This window comes from Tenrec ecaudatus, chromosome 18 (genome assembly GCF_050624435.1).
Source record: "Tenrec ecaudatus isolate mTenEca1 chromosome 18, mTenEca1.hap1, whole genome shotgun sequence".
NCBI classification, from domain to species: Eukaryota; Metazoa; Chordata; class Mammalia; order Afrosoricida; family Tenrecidae; genus Tenrec; species Tenrec ecaudatus.
The window spans coordinates 39,365,808-39,386,123 of record NC_134547.1 but is presented as its reverse complement, the minus strand read 5'-3'; the positions used below and the strand labels follow the sequence as shown (position 1 = coordinate 39,386,123).

At 45.0% G+C, this 20,316-nt stretch overlaps 1 protein-coding gene across 1 annotated transcript in view; it reads left to right on the top strand.

The window, feature by feature from the left end:
* Positions 1–20,316, top strand: part of ZNF423 (zinc finger protein 423) — a 413,333-nt gene that overhangs the window by 126,656 nt on the left and 266,361 nt on the right. Inside the window, exon 3 of the mRNA XM_075537034.1 lies at positions 3,861–4,061. Coding sequence (XP_075393149.1) covers positions 3,861–4,061 — 201 coding nt within the window. The remainder of the gene's footprint in view (positions 1–3,860; positions 4,062–20,316) is intronic.

The following is a 20,316-nucleotide window of genomic DNA, read 5'->3' as shown; positions in this document are numbered from 1 at the left end:
GGTCTGTTCTGTCCTGGTGCGATCAGCTCGTTGGCAGTGCTGGGAGTGTTCTGGGGAGACCATGGGGCATCGTGGTCAAGAGTCAGATTTGGAGTCAGACTTAATTGTGCTCCGCACTCAGCCCTGGCCCTTCCCTGAGGCCTTGTTTAAACTTCCTCACCTCCAGGTCCTCATTCTCCCCTGGAGAACGGGGGTTGGACAGCGCCCCCATTGCAAGACTGGCTGCGGGAGGCTATGTGTGTAAGGTGTTCAGAAAGTGCCCGGCCTAGCGCAGGCGGTCAGTAATGACTAGCTGCTCTTGGTGGCTGCCTATGCACAGGCTTGCAGACTGCATTAAAAAAAAACAACAACAAATCTTGCTCTGAGTGTCGAGGGTGGAGCTCAGGGTGGATTCAGGATGTAGGGAGCTTTGCCACCTGGCGAGACAAGCGAATCCAGGTTCCCATCCATGCATGTGGTCTCAAGAGAGAGGGCCCCCATTTGGAACAGTGTAGCGTGGGCCTTCCCTGGGCAAGCTCGGCTCCAAGCGGCTCCAAGCAGCCCCAGGAGGACTGGGACGGGGGTTGGAGGGAACGGAGATAATTCCCATTCAGGGAACTCGTTTCCAGCCCCTGGAGGTCTCTCCTGAAGACGTGAGCTCACTGTCTTCCACTCAGCTACTGACTGCTTTGTGGGCCTCAATGGCTCACGTGCAGTTCAGGCCCAGGCCATGCACGGGTGCTTGGTGGACCCTGTGTTGGAAATACGAGGCAGCATTTGGGGTGAGAACTGGGACAGGGCTAGATGTGCTCTCCCTGTCTCTTGGCTCTGGCTCCTCACCGTTTACTAAGGCTACTTCCACCACAGGCGGGGGACCAGCAGGGGCCTTGTGCTGGACACAGGTGAGACTGGGGACAAGGAGGGTCATCTCTGATTAGATGGATTAAAGTTAAGGGATTAGGGAAAGGAGCCCGCAGATAGTGTTCCAGAGGGGACTGGCATCCCTCGGGGTTTCTGCCTCCTGGGCTGGAGCACTTGGAGGCAGGCATGGTGTATAACACCAGAACCAAAGCCAGATGTCTTAGAGTTGTCACTATGATTGTGTTCCATGGGGCTGCCAAAGGTTGCTTTTGGAAAGTAGATCACCAGACCTTTTTGCTAAGTTACTTGTGGCTGTACTCTAGTGGATGCCAACACCGGAGCATGTGGGTTCGATTCCTTGCCTAGTTTGAGTGACTGGAGTGTTCTTATCTACAAAAGGGAAAATGTTACCATTTGCTCTAACTTTGGCTGCTGTTGAGAGGTTCGAATCCTTCTGGGCATGGGAATGGCGGGTCAAAAGGTAAAGCTGGGACAGGACCTTCGTTCCGGTTCCTATTCCAACTGAGGGGCTCCTTTCATAGAGACCACAATTCTATTGAAATGATCACGTGTACTTGGGGACAAAGTTCTTCTCCTCCAAACATCTGGCTCCGAAGTCTCCATCTGACTCACCTTCCTGTGTGTCAGGCAGGCTGCCTATGCCAGAGCCTGTGACCCCAAAATTTAAAATCCATGTCTTTTCCCGACTTGAGCTTTCAGCCCTCTCCCCACTTCTGTCCAGCTATCTTGCCTCCCCATTAGTTGGCAGTGGCAGGGAAGGGACAGGTTCTTAAAACAGAGGTATGCTCTTGGATGACTCTGGGTTTTTGACTTATAAAAACCTGAGAAGTGACATTCTGATTTTGTCTACTTCAAGTCAACAGGATGCACCAGATTTGAAGAGGTCAAATGCATTGTAATGCTGTGGTTCTAGTTGTAGATTAGATAAGCTGTTGTAGAAAGTGCTGCCAAGTACATATGGTTTAAAAAAATAAGGGAATAATTCAAATATGTCTGTTAAATTGTATGGTAAGTAAAGTAGCATAAACACAGTGCTGAATGTAACTTATCTGCAGAGTGCAGCAAGTAGATAAAGCCAGAATTATGCCCTCTTCCTTCCTCTACAGAACTTTTTTTTTTAAAGGAGGAAGCTGTAAACTAGGAATTTCAGAGAAGGACGCTTGACTGGTTGTGGGATGAATTATAATATTGAAGGCTCCAAATGATATTCCTCATTTCTTTGCTTTCTATTTCTTGCCACTGACACAGCAGCAGATCAGCTTTCCTGAGATAAATGCGATACCTGGCCCTTAATGGGATTTTTTGTATCTCCAGGAGTTGGCGTGTTCAGATAATAAGAGATCCTAGAAATTGTACATCCTCTAATTGGTAAGAAGAGAGATGTTTTGATGGGCCACACATGGAAACATTGATTTTTACTGTCTCCGCGCAGTTCCAAGCAGCATGTCACGCCACGTTCCCCGCGAAGGAGGGCGGCTTCTGGTTTTCCGATGAGCTGATTTGTGCGCCTTGGTTCTTGATGCTGGATGCTTGGAAGCGCATGTTCTGGCCGGCAGGGAGAAATAGAACCCTTATAACCATCTCTGCCTCTAAATTGGAATATTTATACAACTGGGATTTCTACCTTGAATCGAATGCATTCTTACTTTTATTTGTCTCTCTCTTGCTTTGGGGACCAATCCCTGGGGGTTTAAAGTTGTGCGTCGATGCCTATGTCTTTAACTGTGATCTTATGTAACGTGCATTTTGCATACGTGAGTATGTTTGCACAAACATCTTTGTATGTATTAGAGCTCTGTGTCTTTGATGTAAGTAGTGATGCCAGTTTCTGAGCTGGTAGATGCAGTTTACCGAGACAGACTGTGGGAAAACACACGAGCACCTTGTTTGCAGCCCCTGCATTTCTGTATTCAGTGGGCAAGTTTCGTTCACTGAGGTTCTTCAAGATCGTTGGTAATTACCCTGCTTTCTAATGAACTGTTTTTCGCTCTTTGCTTTACAAGTTCTTCGTGTGTCCTGTGCCTCTAAGATTAAGCCTGTACTCGATTTTCCATGCATGCGCAGGAAAGGGTGCAAGGCAAGGCCTCCGGATCTGCAGGGCAGTACCCGCAGCGTGCTGGCTCCCTGTGCCCCCTAACTGGGTGCCAGCCACTGCACCTGTCCTCCTCTGTGTGCAGGGTGCTGGACCACCTGACCTTTTAAACTCCTTCAACGTTAAAATGGACAAAAGCCCATGTGTGACATGGAGCCATGCATATGTGACTGTGCTTTAGAAACATGCAGAATGCTCCATAGACACAGGCCTCATGACCAGTGCAGAATGTGGAGCAGGGTTTAAAGAAGTTAATCGAATGGTCCCAAGGTTGCTTCTCAATTTCTAGACTGACACCAGGTTTCCAGTGAGGACTTAGGTATATTTACGCTTGTAGTTTGACTCTCCAAGGTCTTGTGACAATACATGTGCTTCCTTTATTCCAATCACTTCTTTGGAAAGACTTGGTCCAACACCATCACACCGAGAGGCTTGCTGTGTAGAGGTGAACGTGACTAAGGTAGCTTCCATCTTGAAATCGCTAGGCTTGGGGAAAAAAACAAATGTTTACGTATGTTAGGAACGGAGGGAATGCTGAGGGAGTTCTGGGAGATGCGTGGGACAGAGTTGGGTTTTTAGGAGACAGAATACGAGATGATTTCACTTTCTTGATATGATAGGTCGGAACCCCTCGCATCCACATACACAGGGAAGATGACAGGAAATCCTACTAGAAAGTTGCACTAAGAATTAAAGAATCTACTCGAGAATTAGGGTACCACCTGCTACCCTCACACCCCCCACCCCCCGAAAACAAAACATGTATTTCTACCTTGAGCAGTGTTGAGAAGAATGGACTCTGGGAGGTAGAATAATCAAATGTATCTTCATAAATACTGAGCCATGCGTTTAAAACCCTTTCCCAAGCATTTGTCAGCTGACGTGACTGTATTCTTCCCGTTGGCAGGAGGCCTAGAAGGAGAGCCAGAGTGTGATCGGAAAGCCAGCCGTGCGCTGGAAGACAGGAACAGCGTGACAAGTCAAGAGGAGCGAAATGAGGACGATGAAGACATGGAGGATGAGTCAATTTACACCTGCGATCACTGTCAGCAGGACTTCGAGTCTCTGGCAGACCTGACGGACCACCGGGCCCACCACTGTCCTGGAGGTAATGCTAAATAGCACCAGGATTCTGACAGGTGGTTACAGGGATAATTGGACATAGCAACAGCTTGAAGCCTCAAGTGAGATTAAAGAATTAATAATGTAATTTTACAGTTAATGTCATTTTATTGTGGTGTCTTGGGTACCCTGCATTCACTTTTCAGATAAAATTAGAAATAAATGCAGCTGCTTTCCCACAGACAGGATCGGGCGGGGGGTGGGGGGCGCCACACTTGACTTGCTTTGCCTCTGAAGCATATTCCACAGGACATAGGCTGACGGTGGATGGGGTTGACCCCACATTTCTGGAAGGCGTTTTGGAAACCCAGCAATTACGGGATTGTTAATGCACTGTTAAAAAGTTACGCGTGGCAAGCATGAAGGAGTGAGCTTTGAAGCAGGTCTTGTGTTGGAACAGGGCGAGTTTCAGAGGCCCTAGGAAAGACTGTGTTAGAAAGGGACCTACTTCCACATTGGTGCGTAGCCGCAGCTGCAAGGTCTGCCCATAGCCCTCATCTCCCTTGATTGGGTGCCTTTGAGAAGGTGTACAAGGCCACAGTTTCTGCAGGAGCTATTTAAGACATCATGAGTTGTGTATGAGTGCATCTGGGGACACATGGGTGTGTCAGGGGAGGGCCTAAGTGTTCATTGGGGTGTGACAGCCATACTCTAAGGGAGGGGTAAGCAATCTCTTTGCTGTCTAGGGCCATTTGCATATTTGTAATACCGTTTGTGGGACATACACTGGTCCAACATTTAATTAAGTCTGGAAGTGCTTCTCTTTGATAAAGCGTGTGTTTTTAGCTGGTATTGGTGGCTTCGCTAGCCTTTTAAGGCCTGCGGATTGGGTGTTCCCTACCCCTGCCCCTTGCCCACTGCTCTAGGGCACCTTTCCGTTAGTGACCCACTTCCAGGCTCTGAGATACGCAGAGCAGGGAGTCAAGAGCCTCTGGGTTCCATGTGTAGTCAGGGAAGGCCTCTTTCTTCACCGTGGTTGTTGATGAAAAGACCCTTTGGATACTGGTTTATGGAGAAAGAAGCTGAAATTGAGACCAATAGCCCAACGGGGACCAGTCACGTATTAAAGTTATTCCTGTTAGGGAGGTAAGTTCGTTGACAAGAAGTAAATGGGACTCAAAGCTCACATTTCCCCTGCCTCTCTTGCCTCTTAGGATTTTGAAGGCCAAGTATTTGAGAGAATTGCTATGATTTACCCTCCAGTGATGTCCATGACTACACAGCCTTGGTTGGGAAGTAGATACAGAACCTAACACACTCAAGAGGACTCTAACAGTATTGGACTGTTTGAGGCTTGAGAAATTCCCGTCGTGTGAAATCTGTGATGTTTCAACCAGAGGCGAAGGTGATGGTGAATTTATAATAGAATGAGAATTGGCAGAAATCTGTGAGGCTAGCTTCTCCAGCCCCTTCACTTCTCACAGGGAAATAGCCAGGCTTTTCGAGGCCCCATACCTGTTCAGGGCCCTGGACTGGTGGCTCTCATCTCATTGGAGAAAAGACTCCATGTGAGCTGTTTTTGAGTTAGCCAAGAATTGAGGTGGAATCTTAACTGTAAAGGAAAGCAATGTAATTTGCTCTAAAAGCAACGAGTTAATTAATCTTGTAATTAAAGGCTATTCTCTTAATTTCCTAAATATAAAAGAGCACCCCGCTCTTCGTTCCTTGGAGCAGTGTTCCCAGGACCTCTTCTCGGAAATGCTCTGTTGAATCCCTATAGCTCTTGACCTGAGACAATGGTCCAGCATAATCCAGGCGACCGTTTTCTCCAAACCTTCAGAATTAGGTAGATTTTCATTTCTCTCTAATGCCCTTTTGAGAAAAGTGAAACGAGTCAGTGTTTTAGGTGGAAAAGTAAAAAGTAAACAGGAGGTTTCGGGATCGTATGTTGGAGTCTGTGCTGGAACTAAGAAATGGTCGCTAATAGAGCCTCAGTCTTAGGAAGGACTCTCGATGGCAGACTCTTCTTGTCAGCCTAAGAGCTGAAAGCCATGGCAGCCAATTTGAGGGGTCCCCACCCAGGCTGATCACTGCTGGTGGCATCCAACAATACTGCCACCTGACTCCTAACATGGACCTGCTAATGACCTCCACAGGAATACAAACGCCAGGAATATCCCCAAACCCTGGAGGATTGGAAGGGAGTCAGAAAATCCTTTAAAAACCATGGCTAATAGCCTCCCTGAGAAATCTGCTACCACCCATTAAAGGTACCACCCAGTCTGGGAGAGTTTCCCTGACAGGGAAGCATCCATCCACCCCCCACCCTCCCTCAGGTTCAAACACAGAATCAACCACTTGGAATTGTGTGCATACTATTCAAGAGTGCCCTGCCTAGGGCACCTCCACATTCTTGATCTACCAGGGTTTTCCTAGAGGGGTCTTTGGGGGACATTGTATGTGTGTGGGGTGGATGGATTTTGTAGCCTACCAGCCTGAGTGGATGTCTGATACCCATTCCAAACAGGCGTTATGTTATTTTTTAATAGTTTATTGGCATATTAATCATTCAGTCCTATTTAAGAAGAGTTGTATAATCATCACCACCATTGATTTGAGGTGATTTTCTTCTTTGTCACACTCATTGTTGTTAGCTCCCCATTTCCCCAAATGTCCCCTGCCAGGCTCCTAGATAATTATTAATCCAGTGACTATCTCTAGATTTACCTATCTGGGATTTCATGTACAGAAAATAACACAAAGCGCAAACACTAAGCAAGCGCACAGCGGACAACAACAGTGACAAAACAAAATGGAGAAAAACATCAATTGAAAAGTCAGCAGAAAGTATTATAAACTGAAACAACCTTAAGCTGGGTCTAAAGGAAGATCAGATGATGTTAACTACGTCTGCCGTAATTGACTTTACAATGTTTGGTGTCTGTTAGCAAGGCTATGCACATCGCTGAACTATGGTCAGAGGGCACTCACCTGAAGCTTCATCCATGTGGCGACTTTGCAAATGAATTTTGGTTTTCTACTGTCAGCCACAACCTTCTGCAAAGCAAGTGTTTATAATGTAAGGTCTGATACCATTCCCTCCTTTGGATTTGGATTTTATGGTTTACAGTCCTTGCCTTATACAGACTGGCGTGCTTCTTCCATATGGACTTATTAATGCCTCTCTTAGACGACTGCTTGTTTGAAGACCCTCACACACTATACTTTCTGATAGCCGGGCACTATCTGGTTTCTTCACCACACTTCGCTATAGCATCTATATCTTCAGTGATCTCACCATAAGCGGGAGTATGGAGTAGGGTCATAAGAACTGAGTATCAATTATGCCATAAGAACTAATTTTTCTTAGATTAAGACTAGAATGAAGTATGAGCTCAAAAATCTGCTAATGGATCTATGGATTTTATTTATATATACATATATATAAATATATATCATTCCTTTATAATCATTACTATCATTTTATGATAATTGTTGCTGTTATTAGGTTCTATTGAGTTGGTAGAGACCCTATGCGCCACAGAACCAAACACTACATGGCCCTTTGCCATCCTCACAATTGTGCTTAGACTTGAGCCCACAGTTGGGGCCACTGTGTCAATCCATCTCTAGCATGAAGATGTTTTCCAGGGACGGGTCTCTCTCCTGACCACATATTCGAAGTATGTAAGATGAAGTTTCACCATCCTTGGCCCTAAGAAGCACTCTGGCCGAACTTCTTCCAAGGCGGATGGGTTTGTCCTTTAAGGAGTCCATGTACTGTCAATATTCTTCTCCAGCACCACAGTCCAAATGCATCCATTCTTCTTCAGTAAACCTTATTCAGTGTCTACCTTTCATGTACATTTGAGGCAATGGAGAATATCATGGCTTGGGTCGGGCGCCCCTCAGTCCTCAAAGTAACATCCTTTCCAATACTCTATGCAGTGGATTTACCGAATGCTGCACATCCTTTGAGCTCCTGACTGATGATTCCTTGACCATTGGTCCACGCAAGACAAAATCCTTACAACTTCAACCTTTTCCCCATTTACCGTAAAGCTACCTGTTGGTCCAGTTGTGAGGAGTTTGGTCTTCTTTACATTGAGTTGTGATCCACACTGAAGGCTACAATCTTTGATCTTCATGAGCACATGCTTCAAGTCCTCCTGACTTTCAGCAAGCAAGGTAGTGTCGCCTGCACATCTCAGGTTGTTAGTAAACCTTCCTCCAACCCTGATGCCACATCCAACGTCTCAGATGATTTTCTCAGCATACAAAGTGGGTCAACATTGTCAGAGGCTGCAACCCCGGTGCTCACCTTTCCTGATTTTAAACCACACAGTATTCTCTTGTTCTGTCCAATCTCTTCCTGCTCCATGTACAAGTTCTGCATGAGCCCAATAAAGTGTTCCAGGATTCCCATCCTTCTTAAGATAATCCATAATTTGTTATGATTGTCTTGGCACAGTTGAATGTCTTGGCACAGTTCATAAACCACAAGGAAGCATCTTTCTGGTGTTCTCTGCTTCCAGCCAGGATCCATCTCATGTCAGTAATAATATCCCCTGTTCAACGAAGCTCAGTGTACTGCTGCAACCGTTGTTGAATGATGTTCAGCAAAATTTTACTTGCTTGTGATATCAGTGATATTTTTCTATAACTTGAGCATTTTTGTGGGGTTACCTGTCATGATAGAGAACATTATAAATTTCCTCCATTGTAAAGAATTTCAAACACTTTTGAGAAAAGGAAATTATACATGTGTAGGTTGGCTTTTAGAACACATGAATTGTAGTGATTGGACACTATCTACAGTAACAATGGCAGTTGGTGATAGGGCAAAATTTTCAATAAGCCACATTCACATTGACCTTTGTAACAGAGTATATCTGCTGTGTTGGATTTTCATGGCTGTAATCTTTACAGAAGAATATCACCAGGTATTTCTCCTATACAAGTTTCTGCTTAAACATTGCACCACCATGTTGTTGTTGTCAGGTGTCAGCGAGTCAGCGCTGACCCATACCAGCCTTATGCACAACAAAACAAAACACTGCACCATCCTGTACCATCCTCACAATAATTCCTATGATTGAGCCCACTGTGTCAATCCATCTTGTCAAAGCTTTTCCTCTTTTTATCTACCCACTACTTTACCGAGCATGATGCCCTACTCCAGGGACTGGTCTTTCTTGATAACATGTCCAAAGTATGGGAGATGAAGTTCTGCCATCCTTGCATCTACGGAGCATTCTGGCTTCACATCTTCCTAAAAAGATGTTTGTCCTTTTGGCAGTCCATGATACTTTCAATATTCTTCTCCAACCACACAATTCAAATGCATCTATTCTTTTACGGTTTTCCTTATTCAGTGTCCAATTTTCACATGCATATAATGCAGTAAACAATTGGGTCACATGCACCTTAGTCCTCAAAGAAACATCCTTGCCCTTCCGTGATCTCAAGAGGTTTTGTGCAGTGGATTTACTTAATGCGACACATCTTTTAATCTCTAGACTGCTGCTTCCATGAGCATTGATTATGTATCCAAGTAAGAACAAACTCTTTGACAACTTCAACCTTTCCTCCATTTACCATGATGCTACCTATTGGTCGAGTTGTGAGGATTTTGGTCTTCTTTACATTGAGTTGTAATAGATATCGAAGTCTTCAGCCCTTGATGTTCATCGGCAAGCGCTCAAGTCCTTTTCACCTCCAGTCAACAAGGTTGTGTCACCGGCACACTGTAGGTTGTTAACAAATCGTCCTCTGATCCTGATGCTGCATTTTTCTTCTTTTTCTCCTCCCAACAGTTTTGCCACCCAATCCACATAGCATACGACTCAGTAGTTCAACTGTGCGATCATATCAAGCATTCTTCTTTTTATGCGGGGGTACCAAAGTGAGCATCAAGCAACTCGCTTTGAGTTCATGGTGTCTCCTGGGAAGGTCACAGTGAATTTTTTTTTTTTTCGTAAAAGCAGTTTTTGCTCAAACCTCGTTTTTCGTGATGGCTGATTTAAGAGAAAGAACAGCAGGTAGATGTGAAATTTTGTTTCCTGCCTGGGAAAAATGCTGCAGAAACTGTTGTGATGTTGAACACAACTTAAAAGGCCAGTGCTATGGAAAAGACTCTAGTGTCCAAGTGGTTTTCTCCTTTCCAGAAAGGTGAAATGTCGATAGATGACAAACCTTGTTTTGGACATCCGTCAACTTCCTGACTGGATGAAAATGTCGACAAAATTCATGCACGTGTGCTCGAAGACTGACAGCGGCCCAGTGAATAGAAGGGGGACTTATCTAGACTGTCTAGAGTTTGTTGGTTCAGCAAATTTTAACAGATTTGGGAATGAGAAGGGTCGCTGCAAACTTTGAGCTTTGGGTTGTGTCTGACCAGGAGAAAGAGCCTCGAGTGGAACATGCCGCTTTGGAAGAACAGCTCCAAAGTGACCCAGACTCCCCACCCTCCCCCCCGCCAAGGTCATTACTGCTGTTCTTCCGCCCCCAAAAGCAAACATCAGTCAAGCCAGTGGAAGATGCCATCATCACCCGCAAAGCTCGTCAGGTGCAATCAGAGATCAAGACGATGCTCATTTGCGCTTCTTGATGTGAGGAGGATAGTGTATTTGGAGTTCCTTCCACTAGGTCAGACTGTTACCCAAGCTTTCAAAGGAGAAGTTCCGAAAAGATTGTGTAATAGTGTGTGTAACAAAAGGCCCAATTTGTGGCAGACAGGGGACTGGTTTTTCCACCATGACAATGTACCTGCTCATGCAGCCATCTCAGTGTGCCAGTTTTGGGTAAAAGACAGCAAGCCTTTCTTGCCCTTTACTCACTTGACCTTGCTCCTGGTGACTCTTTGTTTCCGAGAAGGCAGAGGAACAAGAAAGGACAGTGATTTGAAAGGAAAGTGATTTGGTGACATAGAAGAGGTGGAGGTGCTGCTGTCAGCCATTCCAAACAGATGAATTTGAACAAGTGTTTCCAAGAATGGAATTGCAGATTTGACAAATGTATTGTGTAATGGAGAGTATGTTGAAGGTGATAGTAAATGTTTAGTTAATATTTTGGTTAGTAATTTAAATACACAGCTTTGAAAAAAATTCCAAGTCCTTCTTTGGTAGCCCCTCATATAAGCCAGCTTCTCTCAGCAGACAAATTGAACAAGTATGGTAAAAGGATACAACCTGATGCACACCTTTCCAGATTATAAACCATGCAGTATTCTCTGGTTTTGTTTGCACCTGTGCCTCTTGATTCATGTACAAGTTCCAAATGTGTCCAGAGAAGTGTTTCGGAATTCCCATTCTTCTCAATTCTTATCCACAATTTATTATGGTCCACACAGTCGATTGCCTTGAAACACAAGTAAATATCTTTCTGGCATTCTCTGCTTTGAGCTAGATACACCAGACATCAGCAGCGACATCCCTTGTTCCATGTCCTCTTCTGAATCTGGCCTGAGCTGGCAGTTTCCTGTCAATATGTGGCTGCAACCGTTGTTGGATTAAGCACAATTGTACACGTGTGTGATATAAATGATGTCATTGTCTAGTTTGAGCCTTTTGTCAGGTCACCTTTCTTTGGAGTGGGTACAAACATAGGTTTCTTCCAAATGTCTTGGTAGAGACGAGTACGTGCCTCCAGTGCTTTGTCAGCTTGCTGACACATTTTAATGGCTATTCCGTCAATTGCTGGAGCCTTGTTCCGGCTGATGCGTTCAGTGCATCTTCAACTTTTTCCTTCAGCACCATCTGCTACCTCTTTAAAGGGCGGACTGTCAACTAGTTCTTTCTGGGACCATGACTGAATTCTTTCCATCTTCTTCTGATGCTTCCTCCGTTATTCATTATTTTGCCCATAGAATCTTTCAAAGCTGCAATTCAAGGCTTGGATTTTTCCCGAGTTCTTTCAGTTTCAGATATGTTGAGCATGTTACTCTCTTTTGGTTTTCTAATTCTATCGCACATTTTGTATAATATGGGGAAATAGATCTGTGTACATATATTTATAAGTTTAGTATTAAGGTAGCAGATAGACATCAGGCCTCCAAGTACTCCCTCAACGCAAGAACACTTTGTTCTATTAACCTGGCATTCCATGATGCCCACCTTCTTGGCACAATCACTGAACACAAAGTAGGTGCAGAAGCAAATGTGGTGAAGAAAGCTGATGGTGCCCAGATATCAAAAGATATAGCTTCTGGGATCTTAAAGGCTTGAAGATAAACAAGCAGCCATCTAGCTGAGAAGCAACCAAGCCCACACGGAAGAAGCACACCAGCCTGTGTGATCACGAGGTGTTGAAGCAATCAGGTATCAAGCATCAAAGAACAAAAATTCATATCATTGTGGATGAGGAGGAGTGCAGAGTGGAGACCCAAAGCCCATCTGTAGGCAATTGTACATCCACTTACAGAAGGGCTGCTGGAAGGAAATAAGCCAGTCAGGGTGCAGTACAGCACCAAGATACATACAACTTTCCTCTAGTTCTTTAATGCTTGCTCCCACCTCCAATAGCATGATCTGTATTCTACCTTACAAATCCAGTTAGACCAGAGGATGTACACTGGTACAGATAAGAACTGGAAACACAGGGAATCCAGGACAGATAATCCCCCCAGGACCAATAATGAAAGTAGCCACACCAGGAGGGTAAGGGAAAGGTGGGGGGAAATAGGGGTAACTAATCACAATGATCTACATATAACCCCCTCCCTGGTGGACGGACAACAGAAAAGTGGGTGAAGAGAAACGTTGATCCGTGGAGAGTGGAGGAAGGAGGGGAAAAATGAGGAGCTGATACCAAGTAGAAAGAAAATGTTTTGAAAATGATGATGGCAACAAATGTGCTTGACACAATAGGTGGATGTATGGATTGCAATAAGAGTTGTATGAGCCCCCAATAAAATGATTTTTAAAAAAATTGGTTTTGTCTTCTTAAGTTCCCCCTTGAGTTTGTCTATTCAGCTTGACTTAATCCTTTCTTCCATTTGCTTTAGATACTCTATGATTGCTAGCAACTTTCAGGGTCTTTTCTAACACCCAGTTTATTAGTCTTTTCTTTCTTTCCTGTCTTTTGAATGGTTTTTGCTTTCTCTTTTGTAACTGGAGTTTTATTGGTTGTTTTGAGATCTTTACAGAGACATTTTGAACAGTTGTATACAAATCTTAATCCGTGTACCAATGTCCTAAAATGGCATATAGTACAATTCATTTCTAAACATAAGTGATGATCTTGATGTCCTCCCACAGCTCATCGGGTCTTCCCTCCTTAGTGTTCAGTGCGTCAAATCTTTTCTTGATATGTTCCTGAAATTCAGGTAGGTTTGACTCCAGGTCGTAGTTTGGCTCCTTTGGGCTTGTTTTAATTTTTTCCAGCCTTGTCCTGAACTTCATTTGAGCAATTGATGGCCTGTTTCACGGTCAGCCCCTCATCTGGTCTTAGCTGCTGATAATTGAGCTTCTCCATCATGTCTTCCCACAGGTGTAGTCAATTTGATTTCTGTGGATTCCATCTGGGGAAGGTCATGTGCTGTTGAAAAGGGTATGTGCTATGGACAAATCATTGGTTTTGCCAAATTCTGTCATGTGATCTACAGCTACATTTTTGGGGGCATATTTATTTATTGTATTTCTTTTTAAAATTATTTTTATTCATCTTTGTTTTTATTTTTAAAATAGTTTTATTAGGGGCTCATGCAGCTCTTATCAGGATCCATCCATACATCAATTGTGTAAAGCACATTTGTACATTCATTTCCCTCATCATTCTCAAAATATTTTCTCTCCATCTAAGCCCCTGGCATCAGGTCCTACATTTTTAATCACCAAGTTTATATTTCCAGCTACCGTTCCTTCCTATTTGTTTCCTACTTTTGCATTCCAATCACCAATAACTATCCATGAACCTTGATTGCATGTTTGATCAATTACTGGCTGAAGTTGATCAAAATAGAATTTAATCAGTTATTTAGAATTGATAGAATTAAGAATTCTACCAATTCTTTAACGTCTTTCTCACTAGCTCTTGTGGTTGATGCGTAAATTTGAAGAATAATTGTATTCACTGGATTTCCTTGAAGGTGCACCGATACAATCCTACCACAGATCGCATTGTACTTCATGAGAGATTCAGCAAGATCCTTTTGATAGTGAATGCCACGCCATTCCTCTGGCCTTTGTCATTCCCGCCGGTCAGTTTGCTGTACTGTGGTGCCTGGCTTGTTGCTATGATGCCTGAAGCTCTGTAGCTGGTGTTGTAAATGCCAACAGGGTCACCCAAAGTGAACAGGACCTAGCTCCCCACTCTGGAGGAAGAAGCCTCCGAAAGCCTTATGCATCACTTTGAAGCATTTCAAGTACTGAGGCCTGAACAAAGGAAACAGAGAACATTGTTGGAGATTCTACTGGCAAATGGGCCCCTCAAGCCCGAGGGCAGTCAATGTGACAGAGGAGCTGATTTCTGGTTGTGGAGTCAAGCGTGGTGATGCCACTTGAGTAAAGCCTGTGGGAGGGGAGCCTTTAGGGACCTTCATTTACGGATGGAGCACACTCAGAGTAACGAGAAACAACTATAAAAATCTAATAATTGTAATTTGGAATATGTGATGTTAAGAATTTAGGTAAATTGGAAGTGGTCAAATAGAAAATGGAATGTATGAAGATTGATAGCCTAGGCATTAATGAGCTGAAATGGACAGGTATTGGCCATTTTGAACCAGAAAATCATGTCATTTACTATGGTGAGACTAACAATCAAGAGGAATGGTGTACCATCAAGCCTCTTTCAAAGAGAAGCATTCCGTCTTAAAAGTGTGAGGTTAAAATGTTTACAAATTTATCTCTGCTTTGAAAGTTGGAATTAATACAGCAAATAATAGCCAGCACCCCCTGTCTAGGTCCATGGGCCCGGTTGGTTTTCACTAGGCAGTTACTCAGAAGAAGTCATGAACACTGTGCTGAGAACTGGGGGCCCCACAGAGGTGGGTGTTGCTACCTTTATGGAGCTTACACTTTGAAAGGAAAAATGGATATTAAACAACCCAGCAAAGCTTGTTACAGAGAAGGCTATATCTGGGTTGAAACTGGATATGTGTCTGTCCGAACAAGTAAGTCTGGTGTAGAGGAAGGATTTGCCTGCCGGCTGGGTCCTTCTGGATGTTGACTTTGGGACCTGAGGGCAGCATCACTTGTTGATCCTCAATACCTACTCTTTTTGGAATCATATGCCTTGATGTGAATCTTAGTCTTCTACAGAGATTGTCACTGCTGGAATATATTTACATGAACAGTGGGGGTTGGTGATAGGGCAAACCTTTTCCTCCCTTACAGGTGTGTCCTAGGAAGGCTAGCCTTTCCATCCAGTGCTTTGCCCCAACAGGTCACCCTTTGGGAAGAGGTGTTCATGTGGGGATAGTCTTGACTAGAGTCCCTGGGTGGCAAAAACGCTTAAACACTGGACTACGTGGAAGAAAAGTTTGATGGTTTGACTATACCCAAAGGAGCTTTGAAAGAAAGGCCTGGTCGCCATCTGTTAAAAGGTTCATTTTGGAAAACACACGGGTCAGTTTTACTCAGCACACGCGGGGTCTCCGTGAGCTTGAACTGACAGGTTGACAACTAGCAATCATCTTGAATATGGCTTTTCTCAGCACTGCTTTAGCAGAGCGACCTGTCTGGTGGTTGTCTGTCCGTGACAGTTTGAGTGGGGATATCGTACCTTATTGTGTGGGAATCTGGGAGAGTAGGGCTCTTTATTATTGAAACTGCCAGTGCCCTCACCTTCCACTGATATTTATGCCCAAATGTATGCCCGTTGTTTTCCTCGACTCTGTGAGCTTCTATCGAAGACATTTAATTACCACGAACCTAACCAAGTGACCTTCGGTGGAAATTGTAGGCTGTGGGGATCGGGGGATTTTCCAAGGTGGCAGGATGTGCTCTGTATGGGAAGGAGAGGCTCATACAGATGGTTTTGATGGCATCTGAAAAGAAGAACTCTCACCTGGAGCCTTGGCACTCTCAGCATTGCTGGCCATTCTGACTCCTGAGTGAGGCTGGAGGGCGCAGTGCTGAGCCCTGGAGAACTTATGTCAAAATGAGCATGAGTAAGCCCATCAAGTCATGTTAATGTCTTTCTCTCTTTTTCTCCTTTGTGACCACAGAGAAACCAACCTTAAGCCCAAGACGTCTCAAACATTGCATCTTTATGCCATGAAACGATGTGTCCATCACTTAACATTTTCTGAATGGATTCGCCTTTATTTCTCCTTTTGGAAGCCTCTCTTTTTAAAAATACAATACTCAAGAAGATAAGCTGGGTCCATCTATTATCAAAGTATTAAAATTTTGGCTGAGAGACGGTGGATGTGAATTTCTGCAACAGAGTAGATACAGTTTGGCTTGAAGCGTGTGAAAGCCCTGTCTGTTCTTAATGGGTGTGTTATTTGTGGGCACAAAGCCAGGGATTGGTCGAAAGATTGGGGATGACTGTCTGAGTTGTTGATACTAAGACATCTTGTGGAATCATGTCCCACGGACTTGAGTAATGGAGGAACAAAGAGTTTGCTGAAGTTTATCTTGCCATAATTTGTGAATTGTTGACCAAGTAGATTTAGATTGTGTAAATGGCTGCACGGGGTGTTTTTCATAATCTTCCAGAAACCAAGAGCACGTCAGCTCGTTACGAAGTTTCTCTGAGAAGGGCCTGGGCTAGCACCGAAACAGAGAGACGAGGTTGATTAACCATGGTGTGAGTCGAAATCATTGCTATGTGGTCATTGAAGTAGGCCACTATGAATCCATCCAAATCTGGATTTGGATGGAATGTTTGATGGCTTCTAGTACAAACACTACCTTTTCAGGTTATTCTGTGATGTAGGATGACCCATGCTTTGATCTAACTAAAGAGCCTGACTGCTCGAAGACCTTTGGGTGTGCTCGGGCTGCACTGTTGTAGCACTTTGAACCCACATTGCCACCAAAGTTCCTAATTGTGCCAGGGACAGGCTGTCAGCAGGTCTTCAGTGCTGGGCCAATCCTGGAATGCCACAGGTCCTGAGGGCTTGGGCTCCTGACTGCTGCCAATGAATATTGCTTTCAGGACAGTTTGGAGTGTAATGCGCTTGTCTTCCTGTCAGCAGCCATTGCCTGATTTCTGGTTTAAGCCAGGCTTTATGCTGGGCCCAGAGGGGCATCCCGGAGTTAGATGAGGTCCCTGCTGCACTTGAGGGATCAGACTTCCTTCTCTGCTCCCAGTGTTGTGAGCTGCCAGCTAGGTGTACCCCCAACGCACACTAAGCCCATGCACAACAGAATGAAACACTGCCTGTTCTGTGCCATCCTCATGATGGGTTGCCAGTTGGACCACTGTGGTCCATAGGGTTGTCATTGGCTAATTTTCAGAAGCAAATTGCTGGTCTTTCTTCCTGCTTTTGCCTTAGTCTGGAAGTTCCACAGAAACCAGGTCAGCTTCCTAGCAGCCCAGTTTCCACTGACAGTCAAGTGGTAGCCACCCTTCCGGTAGGTACATTGACTGGGTCTCCCTTATAAAAGGCAAACATTCTGCCACGTAATCACCAGTGGGTAGTCCCAAGCGTCTGGGTGTTTTGAGCACTTCCTTTGTGTCTGGGCTCTCGGAGGCCTGCCCTCCCCCACGGAGGCCACACCCCTTGGCAGATCCTGATGAATACTGTGAGCTGTTTTTTGTGCGGGCTGTTAGTCTATCTCCGCAGTCTCTTTGAGGTCCATGAAGACAAGAACTGGGTCTGTGGGAGCCCCTGTTAGGTGCTAGCATCTGACAGTGGTTCCCAGGACAAGCTGGGGGAATGAATGCTTTCTCCTTCTCGTCACCACAGTCCTGGTCGGAGGTACTGTTTCTTACCCTGATCCCCATGGTGCGCCTTGGGCAACCTGGGTTTACGGAGTGAGGGGAAGGGAAGGAGCCGAGGCGTGAGAGCTATGAACAGCCTGGGTTAAAAACGCCAACGAAAGACGAGGAGCAGTTTGCCAACTAATTTCCAGACAGACACAGCTTTTTTTGGAATGTAGGATCTATAAAAACAAGAGAGGGAAATTTGGCGAAATGGTAACAGCACAAGTACGATTCCTGTGGATCAATTTTTCTGCTCTCTTCTGGCCCACTTCCTCCTTTCTGAAGATTTGGAGCACGGGGTGATTCCCAACCCCTCTAAAAGGCAGGCCCTCCTTTCCTGGTAAAAGCTAAATGCTGCTGGGGGTGGGTTAATTACACCCTGGTTTGTTTTTCTGTGGCCAGAGTGACCTGTGGGTCCCAATTGCAGGGCTGGGCTGTGAGCACTGGTGTCCTTGCCAGCTCTGTTCCTTCCTGCCGACAGGCCAGAGGCTGCCTTTGTGTCCAGGCAATGTGGACGGGGGCCTCATCACCTTATTGGCAGGGGCCAGCCCTCCTCTCCCAGTGGCTGCATTTGGGCAATGCAAAGTGGGGGTGGGCCAGACATGGGAGTGGTTGGGCTGCCAAGTGCAGGCGCCAGCTCCTCCTCTGCTGGTGGAGCACATGGCACCTTGCCAGCTGATGTCTGCGCAGAGCAAAAGACTTGAGCACAATTCACCCATGGCCATAAAGTTGCGTCGATTCCAACTCATAGTGCTCCTGTAGGGCAGCAGAGACAGCCCCCGCGGCTTTCCAAGGCTCCAAGTCTTGACAGAAAAGTCGATTGCCGCATCTTTCCCCCACAGTGGCTAGGAAGTTTGAACTACCAACCTTTCAGGTACCAACCAAGAGCTAAACCCCAGGGCCATTTGGACTCCTATTAGTACCCTCCAATCAAAAAGTGTGTCTCATGCAAACAGTACTGGTTAGAAATGACACGGCAGGAAAACATCCCAGTATGCTAGCCACAAAGGGATCAAAGCCAGAGCACAAACCTGGCAGGCACCATGTAGCGATAAGGAGAAGACAAAGAAAATAAAGCAATACACAATGTTTTCAGTATATTTGTTTTCCTTAACTGAACCGATTGTGAATGTTGTTGCTGGTTGATACCATGAAGTTGATTTTGGCTCATAGTGACTCCATGCAATAGAGGAAAACGCCATTGGAGTTTCTTGGCTGTGCTATTTACCATGGAGGCGTTAGCAGAGGAGGCCCTTTGTTAGGCGCCATCGAGTTGGCTACCACCCATCGGGATGCTATGCCCAACAGAACAAAACACTGCACGGTCCTGCACCATCCTCACAATTGTTCCGATGCCCGAGCCCATTGGTGCAGCCCCTGTGTCAGTTCATCTTGTTGAGGGCCTCTACTTTACCAAGCATGATGCTCTTCTCCAGGGATTGATCGCTCCTGATAACATGTCCAACCAGGTAAGACAAAGCCTTGTCATCCTTGCCGACAAGGACCACGCTGGCCATACTTCTTCCCAGGTAGATCTGTCTGTCCTTGTAGCAGCTCATGGTACTTTCCATATTCTTCTCCAGCACCACCATTCAAACACATCCATTCTTAATTTCTAAATTTTTTCTAAATTTTCTAAATGTCTCTTTTACCCTTTACAGATTCTCATTGCCCCTTAAGCAATAATTTCCCTTTTACCCTTCCTACCTGCCCCTCGTGAATCTCAGTAAACTTGGGAACATGCAATATTTGACCTTTTGAGGTTGATTTCTTTCACTCAGCATAATGTTTTCTGGATTCATTCTTATAGGACACATCAGGACTGCACCTCTCTTCATGGCTGTGTAGTATTCCACTGTAGGCTTGGCCATCTTTTGTTTATCCATTCATCACCAAATGCCCAAATGTTGCTGGGCATTTAGGCCATTTCTAGTGATTAGCTACTGTGAACAGGGCTGAGATGAGCACTACTGTACAAATAGCTATTTATCATTCTGCTTCAGTATCCGATTACAAAACCTGTTCTGAGGCTGTAGGAGTCAACGTAGGTGGGGCTGCGGCAGGAACAGGTGGACAGCTGAGTGGAATAGAAAAGAGAGGCCCATAATGGACCTAAAGACAGCGAGAAAGGTGATCTTGCCTTTGGGGGGGGCTGCTCAGTGATTGGGATTGAAATGGCAATCTTGGGGAAATGGAATTCTTCCATCACTCTTAATATCAAAATAAATCTCATGTTGATCGAAAAACCTGAAATAAAACATAGGGGAGTTTTGTTTGTTTTTCGATTTTAATGATATCAGAGCGTGGAAGGCCTTTCTAAGTACATCCTCAAACCCAGAGGCCATAAAACAAAAGGTGGAAACATTTAGCCATATGAAAGTGAAAAGTTCCAAAAACATGTCATAGGAAAAAAGATGGTTTTC